General features: G+C 40.9%; 1 protein-coding gene across 1 annotated transcript in view; it reads left to right on the top strand.

Moving 5' to 3' along the window:
* Nucleotides 1-14,667, top strand: part of HOMER2 (homer scaffold protein 2) — a 287,886-nt gene that overhangs the window by 71,552 nt on the left and 201,667 nt on the right. Inside the window, exon 2 of the mRNA XM_073618606.1 lies at nt 8,770-8,926. Within this exon, the coding sequence (XP_073474707.1) occupies nt 8,770-8,926 (157 nt within the window). The remainder of the gene's footprint in view (nt 1-8,769; nt 8,927-14,667) is intronic.

Here is a 14,667-nt window from a genome sequence, read left to right as displayed (position 1 = left end):
TGCATTGGGTCTGTGCCTAATTTTTGGAAACGGACCCAATGCACAACACTTCAAGGTTGGCAGCAAGAGGTCGAAAAGGTAATGTCGGCTCAGAGGTGGGTATTATTCAAAGATAAATGCGTTGTTGAGCTACTTGTATAGCTCTGAAGTAGTGTATGTTACCAGCATAACTATGTAATTGTATTTTTGCAATACTCTTGGTTTGGTATGTATAATGCAACGTATGGTTCAATAAAGGAATTAAAGATAGATGAGATCAATTTCGTGACATCTGGCCTGGCTAGGTGCATTACTCGCTGGAGGTAGACAAACTAGTCCCCAATAAAATATAATGGATTTTATAAAATGGATTGCACTCTCGTTTCTAACCTAAATCCTGTAGCCACAGTTGTGTTTTGTTTTTTTTTACTATTAGGTTCTTTCATATGTACTGTAACTATGATCTCTTTGTTTTCTGTCTATCCTTCATGAAGAAGTCTATAACCCTGAGCTTTGTACCCCAGTGTGTACTTGTTCTGATGTAGGCTTGATGCTCCATCACTTTTGCTTGCGGTTGGCTGTCACTGTGTCTGCTTTTCAGTTTTAACCACTTGCTTACTGGGCACTAAAACCCCCCTCCTATCCAGACCAATTTTCAGCGCTGACGCACTTTGAATGACATTTGCGCAGTCATACAACACTGTACCCAAATGAAATTTTTATCATTTTTTCCCCACAAATAGAGCTTTCTTTTGGTGGTATTTGATCACATCTGCAGTTTTTATTTTTTGTTAAAAAAAATGTAAAAAGACTGAATTAAAAAAAAAAAAAAATTTTATATTTTGTTATAATAAATTTAAAACAGGTAATTTTTCTCCTTCATTGATGTACGCTGATGAGGCGGCACTGATGGGTGGCAGTGATGGGCACTGATGGGTGGCAATAATGGGCACTGATCGGTTACACTGATAGGCAGCACTGCTAGGTGACACTGATTGGCACTACTTGTGGGCATTGATAGCTGGCACTTGTGGGCATTGATAGATGGCACTTGTGGGCACTGTTAGGTGGCACTGTTAGGAAGCACAGATGAGGCAGATGTGCCTCTTCCACTTCGGGACCTTTGTCCCTCGCATCTGAGCTGGTGATCGGCTTTTTTTTCTACTCACGCTATCAGCATGAGTAGAAAAAAAAAAAAGATTACCGATCTTTTGTTTACATCATGTGATCAGCTGTCATTGGCTGACAGCTGATCACATGGTAAGGAGCTGGGACTGGCCCCTTACTCGGATCGGTGATCAGCCGAGTTTCAGTGACTCGGTGATCACAGCGCGCTCGGCGCGCGCCCTGCATGATGCGTACACAGGGGAGGCCGTCATATGACAGCCTCCCGGGAATTCAGGTCCGCGCTGTGGCTGTCATTCGGCCATAGCGCGGATGTCAAGTGGTTAATCTCCTTTTTTTGCACATGTGTATGCATTGAGTACTGTTATGATTGTTCCAACACAGAAATCGACAATACTCCTTTTTTTTTTTTCATCTTTTTTATACTGTATGATTTTTTTTCTGTGCCTAAATGGAGATTATGCAAATACATATATATTCAAAATATATGCAATCAGAGCATCAGGGCTCAACACATGATACAACTTTGGATGGACTCAGAGAAACCAGTGACTTCACAGATCTATATTGCAGCCAGTTTTTAACTCTCCTTATGGAGTAACAACTTGACAGAAGTTGCTGAACAACAATGGAGTTGTAAATTCACTGGTTTCTTTTGAGTCCATCCAAGTTTTATCATGTGTTGAGCCCAGATGGAGAGTGGTGTTGCCCCCGAAATGGATTAGCTGACTATTTTTATGACTTTTTTTTGTTGTTGTCAGCAATCATCTTGGGACTCCCATCCAGTTTGGTCTCCTTTTTGTGTGTCTATGGTTTGAAACTTCTGTTGGGAGCCCATGATGGGGGGGGGGGGGGGGGGGGGCGCTTGCTGCGTGGGAACCATCTCACGAAAACTGTTGCGCTTGTTTGGAGTTTTGCTTCATCTGTCTTTATGTGCAGTTCTGTGATGTTTCCAGTGCCTCTGAATATGTTGTTCTACAGATATAAAAACGGTATCATCACTGACATTACACAGAACGTGTGCCACGATCCACTTTTCTTGTAACTAGTCTTTTCTGCTCTACTTTATACCATGCACTTTAGATAACATTATTGGTGTTCTATGCTGTTATGCGGTTTGACAGTGCTCTTTTGAAATCTTATTTTGACCTTTGAACAAATCCTCTCCTTGTCTAGTTTTATGTATTTTTTGTTTTTAATGTTTTCTTACTGTACCAGCTAACCTGAACAGACCTCTCTGTTCTTTCCTGACACACAAATTTATAAACCAATATCTCTCCACTTCCTTTTTACACAATTATAAAATATCATATTTTTATTTTTATTTTTTTAGAATATTGATTTTTGGCATTTTGTGAGAACAGCACAATACTACAGGAAAATCTAATCATCACTTGTAGTCTGTGCTTTTCCTTTTCTTAGGAGGAGGTGAGATTCTGTTGTAATTACTGGAGCTAGAATGTAAATCTACGCCCCTAAAAAAAAAATATGTAAAGTAACGTCTGTATGTACAACCCTGCTTCCAGAAAAGTAGGGACGTTATGTAAAATCTACATAAAACCGAATGCAATGATTTGCAGATCTCATAAACCTAAATTACATTCATAATAGAAAAAAGAAAACGTATCTGATGTTTAAACTGATAAAATGTACCATTTTTGGAAACAAAAAGGTCATTTTGAAATTAATGGCAGCAACACGTTTCCAAAAACTTGGGACAGAGCCATGTTTACCACAGTGTGGCATCCCCTCTTCTTTTAATAGTCTGTAAACATCTGGCAACTGAGGGGACCAGTTTCTGGAGTTTTGAGAGAGGAATGTTGTCCAATTCTTGCCTAATATAGGATTTTAACTGCCCAACAGTCCTGGGTCTTGTTTTTTGTAATTTTTTGTTTCAAGATGCGCCAAAAATCTACAGCTAGTGAAAGGTCTGGACGGCAGGCCAGTTAAGCACCTGAATTCTTCTACTAAGAAGCCATGCTGTTGTCCTAGATTCAGTATGCAGTTTAGCATTGTCCTGCTGAAATATGCAAGACCTTCCCTGAAAAAGATGTCATCTGAATGGGAACATATGCTGCTCTAAAACCTGGACATATCTTTCAGCATTGAGGTGCCTTTCCAGATGTGCAAGCTGCCCATTCCATATGCACTCAAAGATGCAAGCTTTTGAACTAAGCACTGATAACAAGTAGGATGATCCCTCCTGACGTGGTGCAGATGGTTGCCAAAAATTTCAATTTTCGATTTGTCTAACCACAGAACAGTTTTCCACTTTGCAACAGACCATTATAAATGAGCTTTGTCCCAGAGAAGACAGTGGCGTTTCTGGATCATGTTCAGATATCTCTTCTTCTATGCATGATAGAGCTTTACCTTTCATTTATGGATGGCACAGAAAACTGTTTAGACAGTGATTTTTGGAAGTAGCCCATGCAGTGATGTCTGTTTTTAATGCAGTGCCGTCTATGGGCCCGAAGATCGCAAGTGTCCAATATTGCGTTTCAGCCTTGTCCCTTGCACACAGATTTCTCCAGATTCTCTGAATCTTTTGACAATATTATTTACTGTAGATGATTGATATATTTAAAGTCTTTGCAATTTTACATTTAAGAACATTATTCTGAAATTGTCCACTGGCTCTCTAAGATGCACTTTTTATGCCCAGTCATGTTATTGACTTGTTGCCAATTAACCTAATTAATTGCAAAAATGATCTTTCAGCTTTTTCCTGTTAGTACCACTTGATTTGCCAGCTTTTTGTCGTCCTGTCCCAACCTTTTTGAGATGTTGCTGCCATCAATTTCAACACTGACCTAGAATTGTATTCCTAGAATTGTATATTTTCTCAGTTTAAAACTTTTGATATGATTATGTTTCCTATTTTCTATTGTGAATAAAATATGGATTTAAGAGATGTGCAAATCATTGCATTACGTTTTTATGTAGATTTTGCACAGCAGTCTAACTTTTTGTAATTGGGTTTGTAATTTGGTTAAGCTGGATAATCAGTACAGTTGTGGGACTTGAGTACAGAGTGTGTGAATGATTGATTAACCTTTCCATATTATTAAATGAAGGCCGATCGAGGTTCATCAGGCTAACATTTTCACAGCACAGGGGCTTCAGCTGCCTTCACAGCTGAGCAGAGAGATTTTTATTTTTAGACATTTTCAGGCTTTTTTGGTAAAAAATGTGAACATTGTTGCTTGCGTACATGTGTGTTTTTAGAAGCACATTTTAAGTGTTTTACATGTTTACATGTTCTCCTGGTACTTGTGTGGGCATCCTCTGGGTTCATTAGTTTACTCGCACACTCCAGAGACATGCTGCCAGTTAATAAGCTCTTGTTTAAAATTGGCTCTATTATGTGTATGCTTGTGAGATGGGGACCTTAGATTGTAAGCTTCTTGAGGCCAAGGTTGTGAACGTATTTTATGTAAAGCATTGCATACATTTAGTGCTGTGTTTAAAAAAATAAAATAGACCACATTTTTGTGGTAATTGTCAATGTTGTAACCCCCCCCCCCCCCCCCCCCCCAAGCCTGTAAACAGTGGTAGTGCTAGTCTCTGTACATCACAATGGAGAAAAATGGAGACCAATTCAGACCCACTGAAACAACCCCAGCCTACAGATTTTGACCAGCAATGCTGGCCAAGTGTTATTCACTGGAAAAGTTCTAGGTCCCTGGTGTCCAGCCTGTGGCCCTTTGGTACTTGTCTTTGACTACATCCTGTTCACTGAATTTTAGTGTGGCCGTTGGGTGATATCAAGGGCCACACTTGAGGCACCCCCCCATATGAAGGAAGTTGACAACCACTGTTCTAAATTGAAAGGTCCTTCTCTCTCTCCTAAACAAACATAAAAGCCAATTCACATTTCGACTTTTTTTTTTATCTTTATTTTTTTTTCTAATTTTGGATTTAGAAGCAAAAGGTTAGAACCTCCCTGGTAGGACTGTTTCTGTTTTCAGATTTTTTTCCTCTCTGATTTTTTCAATGCTGCCGGTGTCCCCATAAAGGAGTATTGTCTAATCTTTCTGTTCTGTCGCCTGCAATCTGGGAAAAAAGTGAGGGGGGAATCTTCTTCATTACTAGAACATGTTTTTATAGTGTCCCTATTGGAGATATTTCCCATCACTTCCTATTCTGTCTGATACCCATCCAATGGACAGGAATTGGGGAGATGCCTAAAAGTTTGAAAGGGGTTTTGATCCTTCCACAATACTCCCCACTCCATGTCCCCAGCAAACTAAACTCTACTATAGGCATTGAAGCCCTAGGTTTCTGATCGGGGTGTCCCTACCGCTTCCTGTTCTCGTCTTCCTTCCTGCCTTCCTTCCTTCCTGCCTTCCTTCCTTCCTTCCGCCCCCTACCCTGGGAGGCATTTCTTACTATGTTTCTTGACCATCCTTTGTACAGCGGACCAGACTCTCAAATTCAAATCAAGAGTTTCTCCCCTTATTTGATTAATGCACAATTTGCCTGCCCCACCCCCCACCCCATAATTCTTTATTTCTCCTCCTGGTTGTACAGTGTGAATCATTACTGTAAATCCAATATGCAACTTGCCATACTAATTTTATATTCTAATCACCTTTATTGTCTACAATGTCTTACAGATGCACCAATTCTTCCATATGGTGGTTACATAATTGTAAAAGATCTCTGGATTACATGAATTGATGTAAATTGTGCAGTTCCAATAGGGGTGTAGGAGCGTATGTTTTATGCATAGTCTGCTAGTTTTCAGTATTCTACTCTTCATAAGGGAAGTCTGGCTGAGTTTTTAATAGAAATAAAATATTTTATTGGTTATAAATTGTATATTTTTTTCAAGGCAGAAAATGTAGAACTGAAATGGGCACTTCACGGGCGCTATTAACCCCTTCATTGGCCGCTAGCGGGGGTTAAAAGTGCCCCGCTAGCAGCCAGAAAGCGCCACTAAAACGTCGGTATCGCCAATACCCCACCGTCTCAGTGTGGAAGTGCCCTTACACTGTTCTTTATCGCTGGATAAAGGAGAGGAGCTGGCAGTGAAATGGGTTATTAAGGTTACAAATACTTTAAGGATTTACAGGGGCCGGACTGTGGCCAGTGGGAGTAGAAAATGCCCCATCATTGGTTTTAATGGGAGGAATAGTGCCCCATTGATGGTGTCAGTAGGGGGGGGGGGGCGCTTATGCCCCAAGGGCCAGCAATGGGCAACATCCACCCCTCGGGCCGCAATTTGGAAACCACTGATCTAAACAAATTAAAAGTGTGAAAAAAATAAAATGAATAAAATTTAATTAAACAAGGATTCAATGTTTGCAGGGTTAGTGTTGGGGTCATGGTCAAAGGTCACAGTCAGCATATTTTGGGTAGAATTAAAAAATATATATATTTTTTTAAATGGTGTTAGTGTGTTTTAGGCAGGATAAAAAACAATGCAAAATGCGCACTGTTGGCCCCTATTACAGGTAAAAACAACAACAAACATACACATATGTGATATCACTGTGATTGTCAGGAGTAGGATAACTTATTTTCGATTGTTTTTAGGTGGTAAATTATGGTAATGGCAAGAATTATACAGCTAAATTTACTATTTTGGGCCAGTTTTCCTTAAAAAAAAATAAAAATCAGGAGATATGTGTTACCATTTACCACCAAAAGAAAGCCCGATTTTGTCATGGAAGAAACCAGGTATAATCCACCTGGATACACAAAGTAGTTTTGATGATATGTACAGTTTTACTAGCCAATGTCAAAGTTGCAAAATTGTGCTTGAGCATTACCAATTGCTTTTCCCTTAGTAACTAAGGGGTTAAAGTTGTATTTGCATGCGCTGTGATGTTTTGAATCTACTGCAGAAAAAATAATGGGGTTTCAAAAGCATGCAAAATGTGTGTTAAAATGCAGAGGTGTGATGATGACCAGAACCAATGCCCTAAAACTTGGATGCAGCATTTGAGCCAGGGTATGCAATCGATCAGCGCAGGCCTCCACAAGGCCGGGCAATTGTTTTCTATGTCCCCCTGTTCAAACCACAACAGAGTGGAAAGGAGAGGTGCAAATAAATGCAGTGTGTGTACATTTTTCCACCCCCCCCTGGAGCACACCTGGAGTCTCCGTCCATCTTGGCTGCGGTGCATATAAATGAATAAAATGTATCTTTGTGAAATCTCGTTAAAGTTAAAGCGGGGGTCCACCTATCTATCGTTTTTTTTTTTTTTTTGAGTTCATTCACAAACTTTTCTTCTCAGCATTACATACTCACATATTGTGTGTAATATGTCCGCCTGTGTCAGATTTCGTCAGAAAGAATAACTTATATTATTCACTGCAGGTGGTTTTCATCTTCATTGTGGGCATTTGAAGCCCACAAGCATTTATTTCCTGGATGTGGTGAATGCTGTGCTCCCAGCATTCACTGCTCGTTCCCGCACATGCTCAGTGGCATCCTGGGAAGCCTGAGACTAGCTCCCAGGAGTCTGGGAGAGGCTAGAAACACGCCTACTCCCACGGGAGGAGAACCAGGAAGTGCAAAGAAGAATAGAAAAATAAAAGGTAATTACGGCGATTTAATTATTTTTAAACAGCATGTCAGCATCTAGGCAAGGAAGAGAATACATACAGATATTGTTCAAAATTTGGGTGGAACCCCGCTTTAAATATAAAATAATAAAAAGAAACTGTCTTGTGTTATAAAAAAAAAGGCACCACCCCCACCACCAATAGAGAAGGGAAGCTAGTTGATGTGAATGAATCCTAAGTGTGGCAAATTCTACGCAAGCCTTTTTCAACCAGGGTGCCTTCATGTTTCTTCAGGGGTGCCTTTCCAAAATCCCTAAAAATTGCCCCAAAATTTTATACAAGCCAGCAGGTGGATCAAGCTTGCCTTTTAGTTACACAAAGCCAAGGGTTTTCATTATGCACCATTACAACCTTCCAGCCACTGGCGCCCTAACAACTAATGATATCATCAGCACCTTCCTAGTACCTTTGTGTGAACCTCCGCTCCCCCTTTCCGTCAACCCTGGGATCACATAATCTGAGTGAGGGGGAGAAACTAAGGGTGAAAGTGGTAGTATATTCTCTGTAAGAAGGAAAAAAAAATTCCACCTGCAAGGCAATATCATAATGTGCTAGTATGCATACTAGCACTTATGAAAAACATACCACTTGATGATGACCACCCACAGTATATATACGTCATTACTTTGACATTTAATACCGGGGGGGGGGGGGGGTATGGCAGCAGCTAGCTGCCATACCCCCAGTATATTTTTTCTCTGTGGGCGATTTGGCTTCTGACAAAAGTGATCCTGGCGTCAGATTTTCCGTGGGATCACGTTTAGAGATGGCAAGAGAATTAGGTGCCCCTCCTGTCGCTTTCCGGTCGTTTCCATAAACCCAGAAGCGATCCGATTCGGCCAATGGCGAAGCAGGAAGTCGAGTGAGGGCAAGATGGCCGCCACTTGGCTTTATGCCCTTGGAGGACCGGAGCAACCTCTGACCTCATTTCCAGTTCTCGGGCTTAGAAATTTTTTTTAAAGTCAAAGTGTCAACAAATCTATTTTTTATGCCTTCCGTCGGAACCATATCACACAGGTGATTTGCTTTAAAGACTCTGCTTCGTAATACTGTATCACAATAATCTTTTTTTTTTTTCTTATTTTATAGGGAGCAACCCATTTTCACCACAAGAGCACACGTCTTCCAAATAGATCCCAGCACCAAGAAGAATTGGGTCCCTGCAAGCAAACAAGCGGTAACCGTTTCCTACTTCTATGACAGCACAAGAAACAGCTACCGGATTATCAGCGTTGATGGGACCAAGGTTTGTACCTTGCATTTTTTTCAAAATGTTTCTTGCTATGTAGATAGTTTTCTCTTTTTTTTTTTTTTTTTTCCCATTTTCATACCTCAAGGCTGATTTTTAGACATGAGTGACCTAACCGCAATAATACAATTACTTTATGCCTTCTTTAGTCCATTTTAACCCGCTATAGTAATGGGTAGGAAGAGTAAGTCAGAAGCCGTTACATTACATTTGCACACATTTTTCTCTATGAAGATTTCTTGGATTTTAAAATCTAAGGAGGAAAATGTTCTCGTTCTGCCAGTGCTTAAAGCAGATTAGAGATATGTATAGGATATGAAGGAGCTAAGATGAGAAGAGAATTTAATTAAGAACTAAATAAAGTTAACAATGTGTCGTTAAGGTATACGAAAAATTTGAAATCTTTATTTAAAAAAAAAAAAAAAAGTTACTAGGGCTTTGCTGCCATGAAAGCTGAACTCTAGGAAAATGAAAAGTCCTTCCTTGCAATGGGAGTGCGCCTGCACTGCAAGAGTTACTTGTTTGTTTTTTGTCTAGGGCAGGGGTCTCCAAACTGCAGCCCGAGGGATGAATGTGGCCCTTTGCTTGGCTTTATCTGGCCCTTGGGGCACTATTCCTCCCACTGACACCAAAGATGGGGCACTATTCCTCCCACTGACACCAAAGATGGGGCACTATTCCTCCCACTGACACCAAAGATGGGGCACTATTCCTCCCACTGACACCAAAGATGGGGCACTATTCCTCCCACTGACACCAAAGATGGGGCACTATTCCTCCCACTGACACCAAAGATGGGGCACTATTCCTCCCACTGACGCCAAAGACGGGGCACTATTCCTCCCACTGACGCCAAAGACGGGGCACTATTCCTCCCACTGACGCCAAAGACGAGGCACTATTCCTCCCACTGACGCCAAAGACGAGGCACTATTCCTCCCACTGACGCCAAAGACGAGGCACTATTCCTCCCACTGACGCCAAAGACGAGGCACTATTCCTCCCACTGACACAGGAGATGGGGAAGTAATTCTCCTACTAACACCAATTGTGGAACACTATTCCTCCCACTGACACCAATGATGTAATTTAGTTACTCCCACTGATGCTGGGGCATTTTCTATTCCCACAGGCCACAGTCTCCCCCCCGCCTCCCCCCAAAGTTTTAAGGGAAGTGAACTGGGCCTTTGTTTCAAAAGTTTGTCTAGGGCAGGGGATCTCCAAACATTCAACAAGTAACAGGCCAGATTACAGTTCTACAGACTTTAGGGGGGCCGGACTGTGGCCATTAGGAGTAAAAAAAAAAAAAAAATCTCAACGTCAGTGGAGACAACTGGTCTAGGGGACCAGGCACAGCAGATTTACTTACCCTATCTTCTGCTTTTGCTGGCTTCTCTGCACTGCTTGACCAGTCCTCACAGCCTTTTCTCCTCTGTTCTCTGGTGGTCTAAGGTCCTCTGATGTCATCAAGTCCGATGCAGACTGAGTAGCCATGCATTGGACGAGAGGAGGCCAAGTGGCATTCCTCTTCCAGAGTATTGCAGGGCACTGTCTGCTGAGGGGAGGATAAGGTAAGTAAAACTGTTTTTTCCTGTCTGCTAGGCAGAACCGAGCACTTAACCTTTGCAGCACGGCTCCGCGGCAAGGGAGGACTTTTAGTTTTTCCTAGAGTTGGTCTTTTGGCCTCCTACACAGGGGCAGAAAAAAACTTCACTTTTAGAGGATTTTTTATGCCTCTGAACGCAGCTCTATTTCAGCAATGTGTCAATTTTGGCATTTAGATTTGTATTTTAGAGCAGTGTTCCTTGGCATAAAAGAAAATGCCTCAAACCTGCAATAATAGTGGAGCTTACTGACATAATTGACACACATATACATGCACAAACACATATTAGACATGTGTAAAAAGCATGTATATGCACATACATTCATTTTAGTTGCTAGAATACATGAAAGCAGCCTTAAGCCTCGTACATACTACATACTTTTTTTTTTCGCTCAACCCAGCGGGCTAAACGGGGAAAAAAAATCTGACAGCTCAGGAGGAGCAGCTGTACTAACAATCCAATGTTTGTACAGCGATCTCCTCTGCTGTGCTATTGTGTTCTTACAGAGGGACGAATTCCCCCCCTGATGGAACACTCCGGTAAGCGCGCTCAGCTATTGGGGAGTCTGCCGGTCGGACTGGCTGCAGTACACACAGCCCTGAATTCAATAGAAGCCGGACGATGCTGACTTTCGGCCCGGGTGTACAAAGCTTAGAAAGTGATTCTAGAGGCAAAAGATTTTTTACCCTAACCACTTGGCCTCCTGGAGATTTACCCCGTCATGACCAGGCCATTTTTTGCAATACAGCACTGCTTTACTTTAACTGACAATTGTGCAGTCATGCAGCACTGTACCCAAATATAATTGATGACTGACAATTTTGAAAAAAAAAAATGTTTTACTTTCTGCTATAAAACACATCCAATAAAAAAAATGTAAAAATTCTAATTTCTTCATCAATTCAGGCCAATATGTAGTCTGTTACATCTTTTTGGCAAAAAAAAAAAAAAAATCCCAATAAGTGTGTATTGATTGGCGTGAAAGTTTTATAACGTCTACAAATATATTTATATATATACGGGTAATTGTGGCGATCAGCAACTTATGGTGGTACTGCGATGTTGCGGCAGACAAATCGGACACTGACACTTGTGACACTGATGCAGTGATCAGTGCTAAAAAAATATGCCCCGTCACTGTAATAATGAGACTGGCTGGGAAGGAGTTAAACATCAGGGGCGATCAAAGGGTTAACTATGGGCCTAGCCTGCGCTTGTGCACTGTGTGGGAAGTGCTTTTACCAGGTGAAGGCATTGATCCAAGGCCCTGCTTTGCAGGAACACAGGATCAATGCCTTTCCTACTGTCAGAACAGCAATCTGCATTGTTTACATAGGCAGATCGGTGTTCTGGCTCTCTGGCTAATGATCAGCAGGTGTCAGCGGACATCGAGTCCGTGGTATCTACAGATCAGCTCCCGCTGTGTATAATCACAGCAGGAGTAGGTTGCCGGCGATGGGCATGTGCACTCCTGACCCGGAAGTGCAGGATCACTTACTAGGTAACACCCCAGAGCTCACATGAAGTCACCATCTGTTTTCATACTGCATCGGGTGCCTGCAAAGGGGAAAAAAAAACAGTGCCTTGTGCTGTAACAACTGAAGACACCACCACCGGCACACACCGGATACCAGCGTGCATGCTAAGACGGCCGGTTTCAGACTTCGCCAAGTTTGAACAGGTCCTAAGTGTAAAGCTATAATATACAGCAAATTGGCATTGGAACCAGTACTATTTATTATTTGCATTGTAAAACCATTCCAATCATGCACAATGGTTCCATGAATTAAATATTTTACATTGAAGAAGGGAAAACTTTGTCCTAGGTTTTGGGTCAATTCGCACCATTGCGCTGCGTTAAGGCACGTTATAGTCGTCGGTGCTTTGTGGTGCCATTCTTGCATGGTCTCCTGTGCGTTGCACTGTAATAAAATGCAACTCAGCCTCATTCTCCTGTACGTTGCTGGGCATTTCAACCCATTCATTTTTATTGCACTGCAGCGCAATGTGTGACAACGTATGTGTAGGAGCACACAGCGTTTTGTGAATGGGCCCTTCCCGCCAACCATAGGCATATATGTGGCCTCTCAGTGGGTGGAGCTTAACCTAAAGATAAACAGCTGTGCGAGAGCGCGCTCCCAGCACAGTTACCAGCAGCTAATGGAAAGCTCCTGATCTCTACTTGCAACTGGGAGCTTTCCAATTATGTGACCGATGTGACGGCCAATCACGGAAACCGCGCCTCCCGGCATCTGAAACCCCTTAAAGGGCCGGGAGGCGCCGGCGCCAAGGGGTTAAAGTGTATTTCCAGTTTTGCAGCCAAATTGGGATATCGCCTACTTTTATATTTGTTGCATGACCTCATTCACATGGCATAACTTAAAAATAAAAATTGAAGCTTTTTTTTTTTTTTAGATACTCTGTTTTGGGCCTTCCAGCATGAAAAAAAAAATCTTAGAAGGTTCTCATTGTTAATGAAGGTTCTGGGCAGCTGTGTTGCCATAATTATCCCTGTACTGTGCATACAGCTCTTTATTATCCTTCTCATTTGTGACTAGACTTGAATACTGTCTATCCTAACAAACGGTTAAAGGTGTAGAGGCTGGGCTTGCATTGCACATTAATGAGGACAGACTTGGGACAGGCTCACCTTATATTGTTCAATAAACCTTGTAGTCAGCTATGACACCTCCTTCTGAGAAACCTCTAAAAGGCAAGAAATGTAAGAAATGTTTTTAAGGCATGCTGTGTGAGTGGGAGTAGCAAAACATATGGTGGGGTTTTCTCAAATTTGACTGCAAAAGTGGAAATACACTTTAATGTCATTCTGTTTTTGGTTCTAAATCTATACTATTGTTTTCTTTTACAAAATATTTTATTAATAGCCAATCCAACATATAAGTTCAACAATTAGATGGTTACAATTAGGGCTAAAACAACTAATCGATCGATTATGAAATTAATCGATTACTATATTCATAATCGATTAATCGGCCAGTAACTTAATGGGGTTAAAAATAATAAAATTAGCTCTTTATAGTACAAAAAGAGCAAATAATCGCTACTGTAAATATTACTTTCACGGTTCTACAGTAAAAAAATGAACCCCTTACAGTAGCGATTATTTGCTTTTTTTGTACTATAAAGGGCTCATTTTAGGTTTTTTTTAACCCCATTGTGTTACTAAACGTCTTAGACCTGGTTCACATCTTTGTGTTTTTTGGTGCTTTTTGTAGAAACGCACTACAGTTCATTTAACATGGTTTTCTATGGGACACGTTCACATCTATGCTTTTTTTCAGCCGCTGCATATTTGGAAAGGGTCAAGGACTTTTTTTTTTTTTTTAACGCAAAACTGTGCTTTTTTGGTTCAATATACTTCAATGGAGAAACTGCAGAAAAGCATGTAATGCATTTTTGCAGCAATTTGTATTTTTTAATCTGCCCAACAACAAATTGGCCAAAAAACGGTATTTCTCTTCTAATAGTGTATACAGTATATCTCCTCTAATAGTATATACAGTATATCTCCTCTAATAGTATATACAGTATATATCTTCTGTCATTCTCAGAGTAGATTCAATATTTTGCTCCATAACCATATAGTTGGTTGTTTATATTTACCACTGCATAGAGATATTTAAGAAAAAATTGCTTTTTTTTAAACTTTACATATTAACTAAATTATACACCACACTTTTTTTTAAGGTTATTAACCGATTAATCGACCAACTAATCGATTATGAAAATAATCGTTAGTTGCAGCCCTAGTTACAATGCATATTGTGTAAAACAGATCATGTATAAGTATAAAGAAGAGTACTGAAATCCTACAAGTTCCAAGGAAGGCCTCACGGTATGGGGAATGAGTCAATCCTCATAATCTGGAATGACTTGGAACTCAGGGAAATGCTGCGAAGAAATTACTGAAAATGTCCAAACATAAAATCACATGCAGCTGAACACAAGACCATATGCTCAAAAACAAAAAATAAATAAAACTGTGCATGTAGAGGAGGGTATAATTCAAAGATGCAATGTGGTTAGGAACCTAACCATCACAACCAGGACAATGGAAAATGAATAAGGCCTCTAAGGTGAGTACTTTTACTGTACCGTGATAGTCCAATT

This window comes from Aquarana catesbeiana, linkage group LG03 (genome assembly GCF_042186555.1).
Source record: "Aquarana catesbeiana isolate 2022-GZ linkage group LG03, ASM4218655v1, whole genome shotgun sequence".
Lineage (NCBI taxonomy): Eukaryota > Metazoa > Chordata > Amphibia > Anura > Ranidae > Aquarana > Aquarana catesbeiana.
The sequence above is the reverse complement of the archived record's forward strand: the minus strand, read 5'-3'. Positions and strand labels throughout refer to the sequence as shown.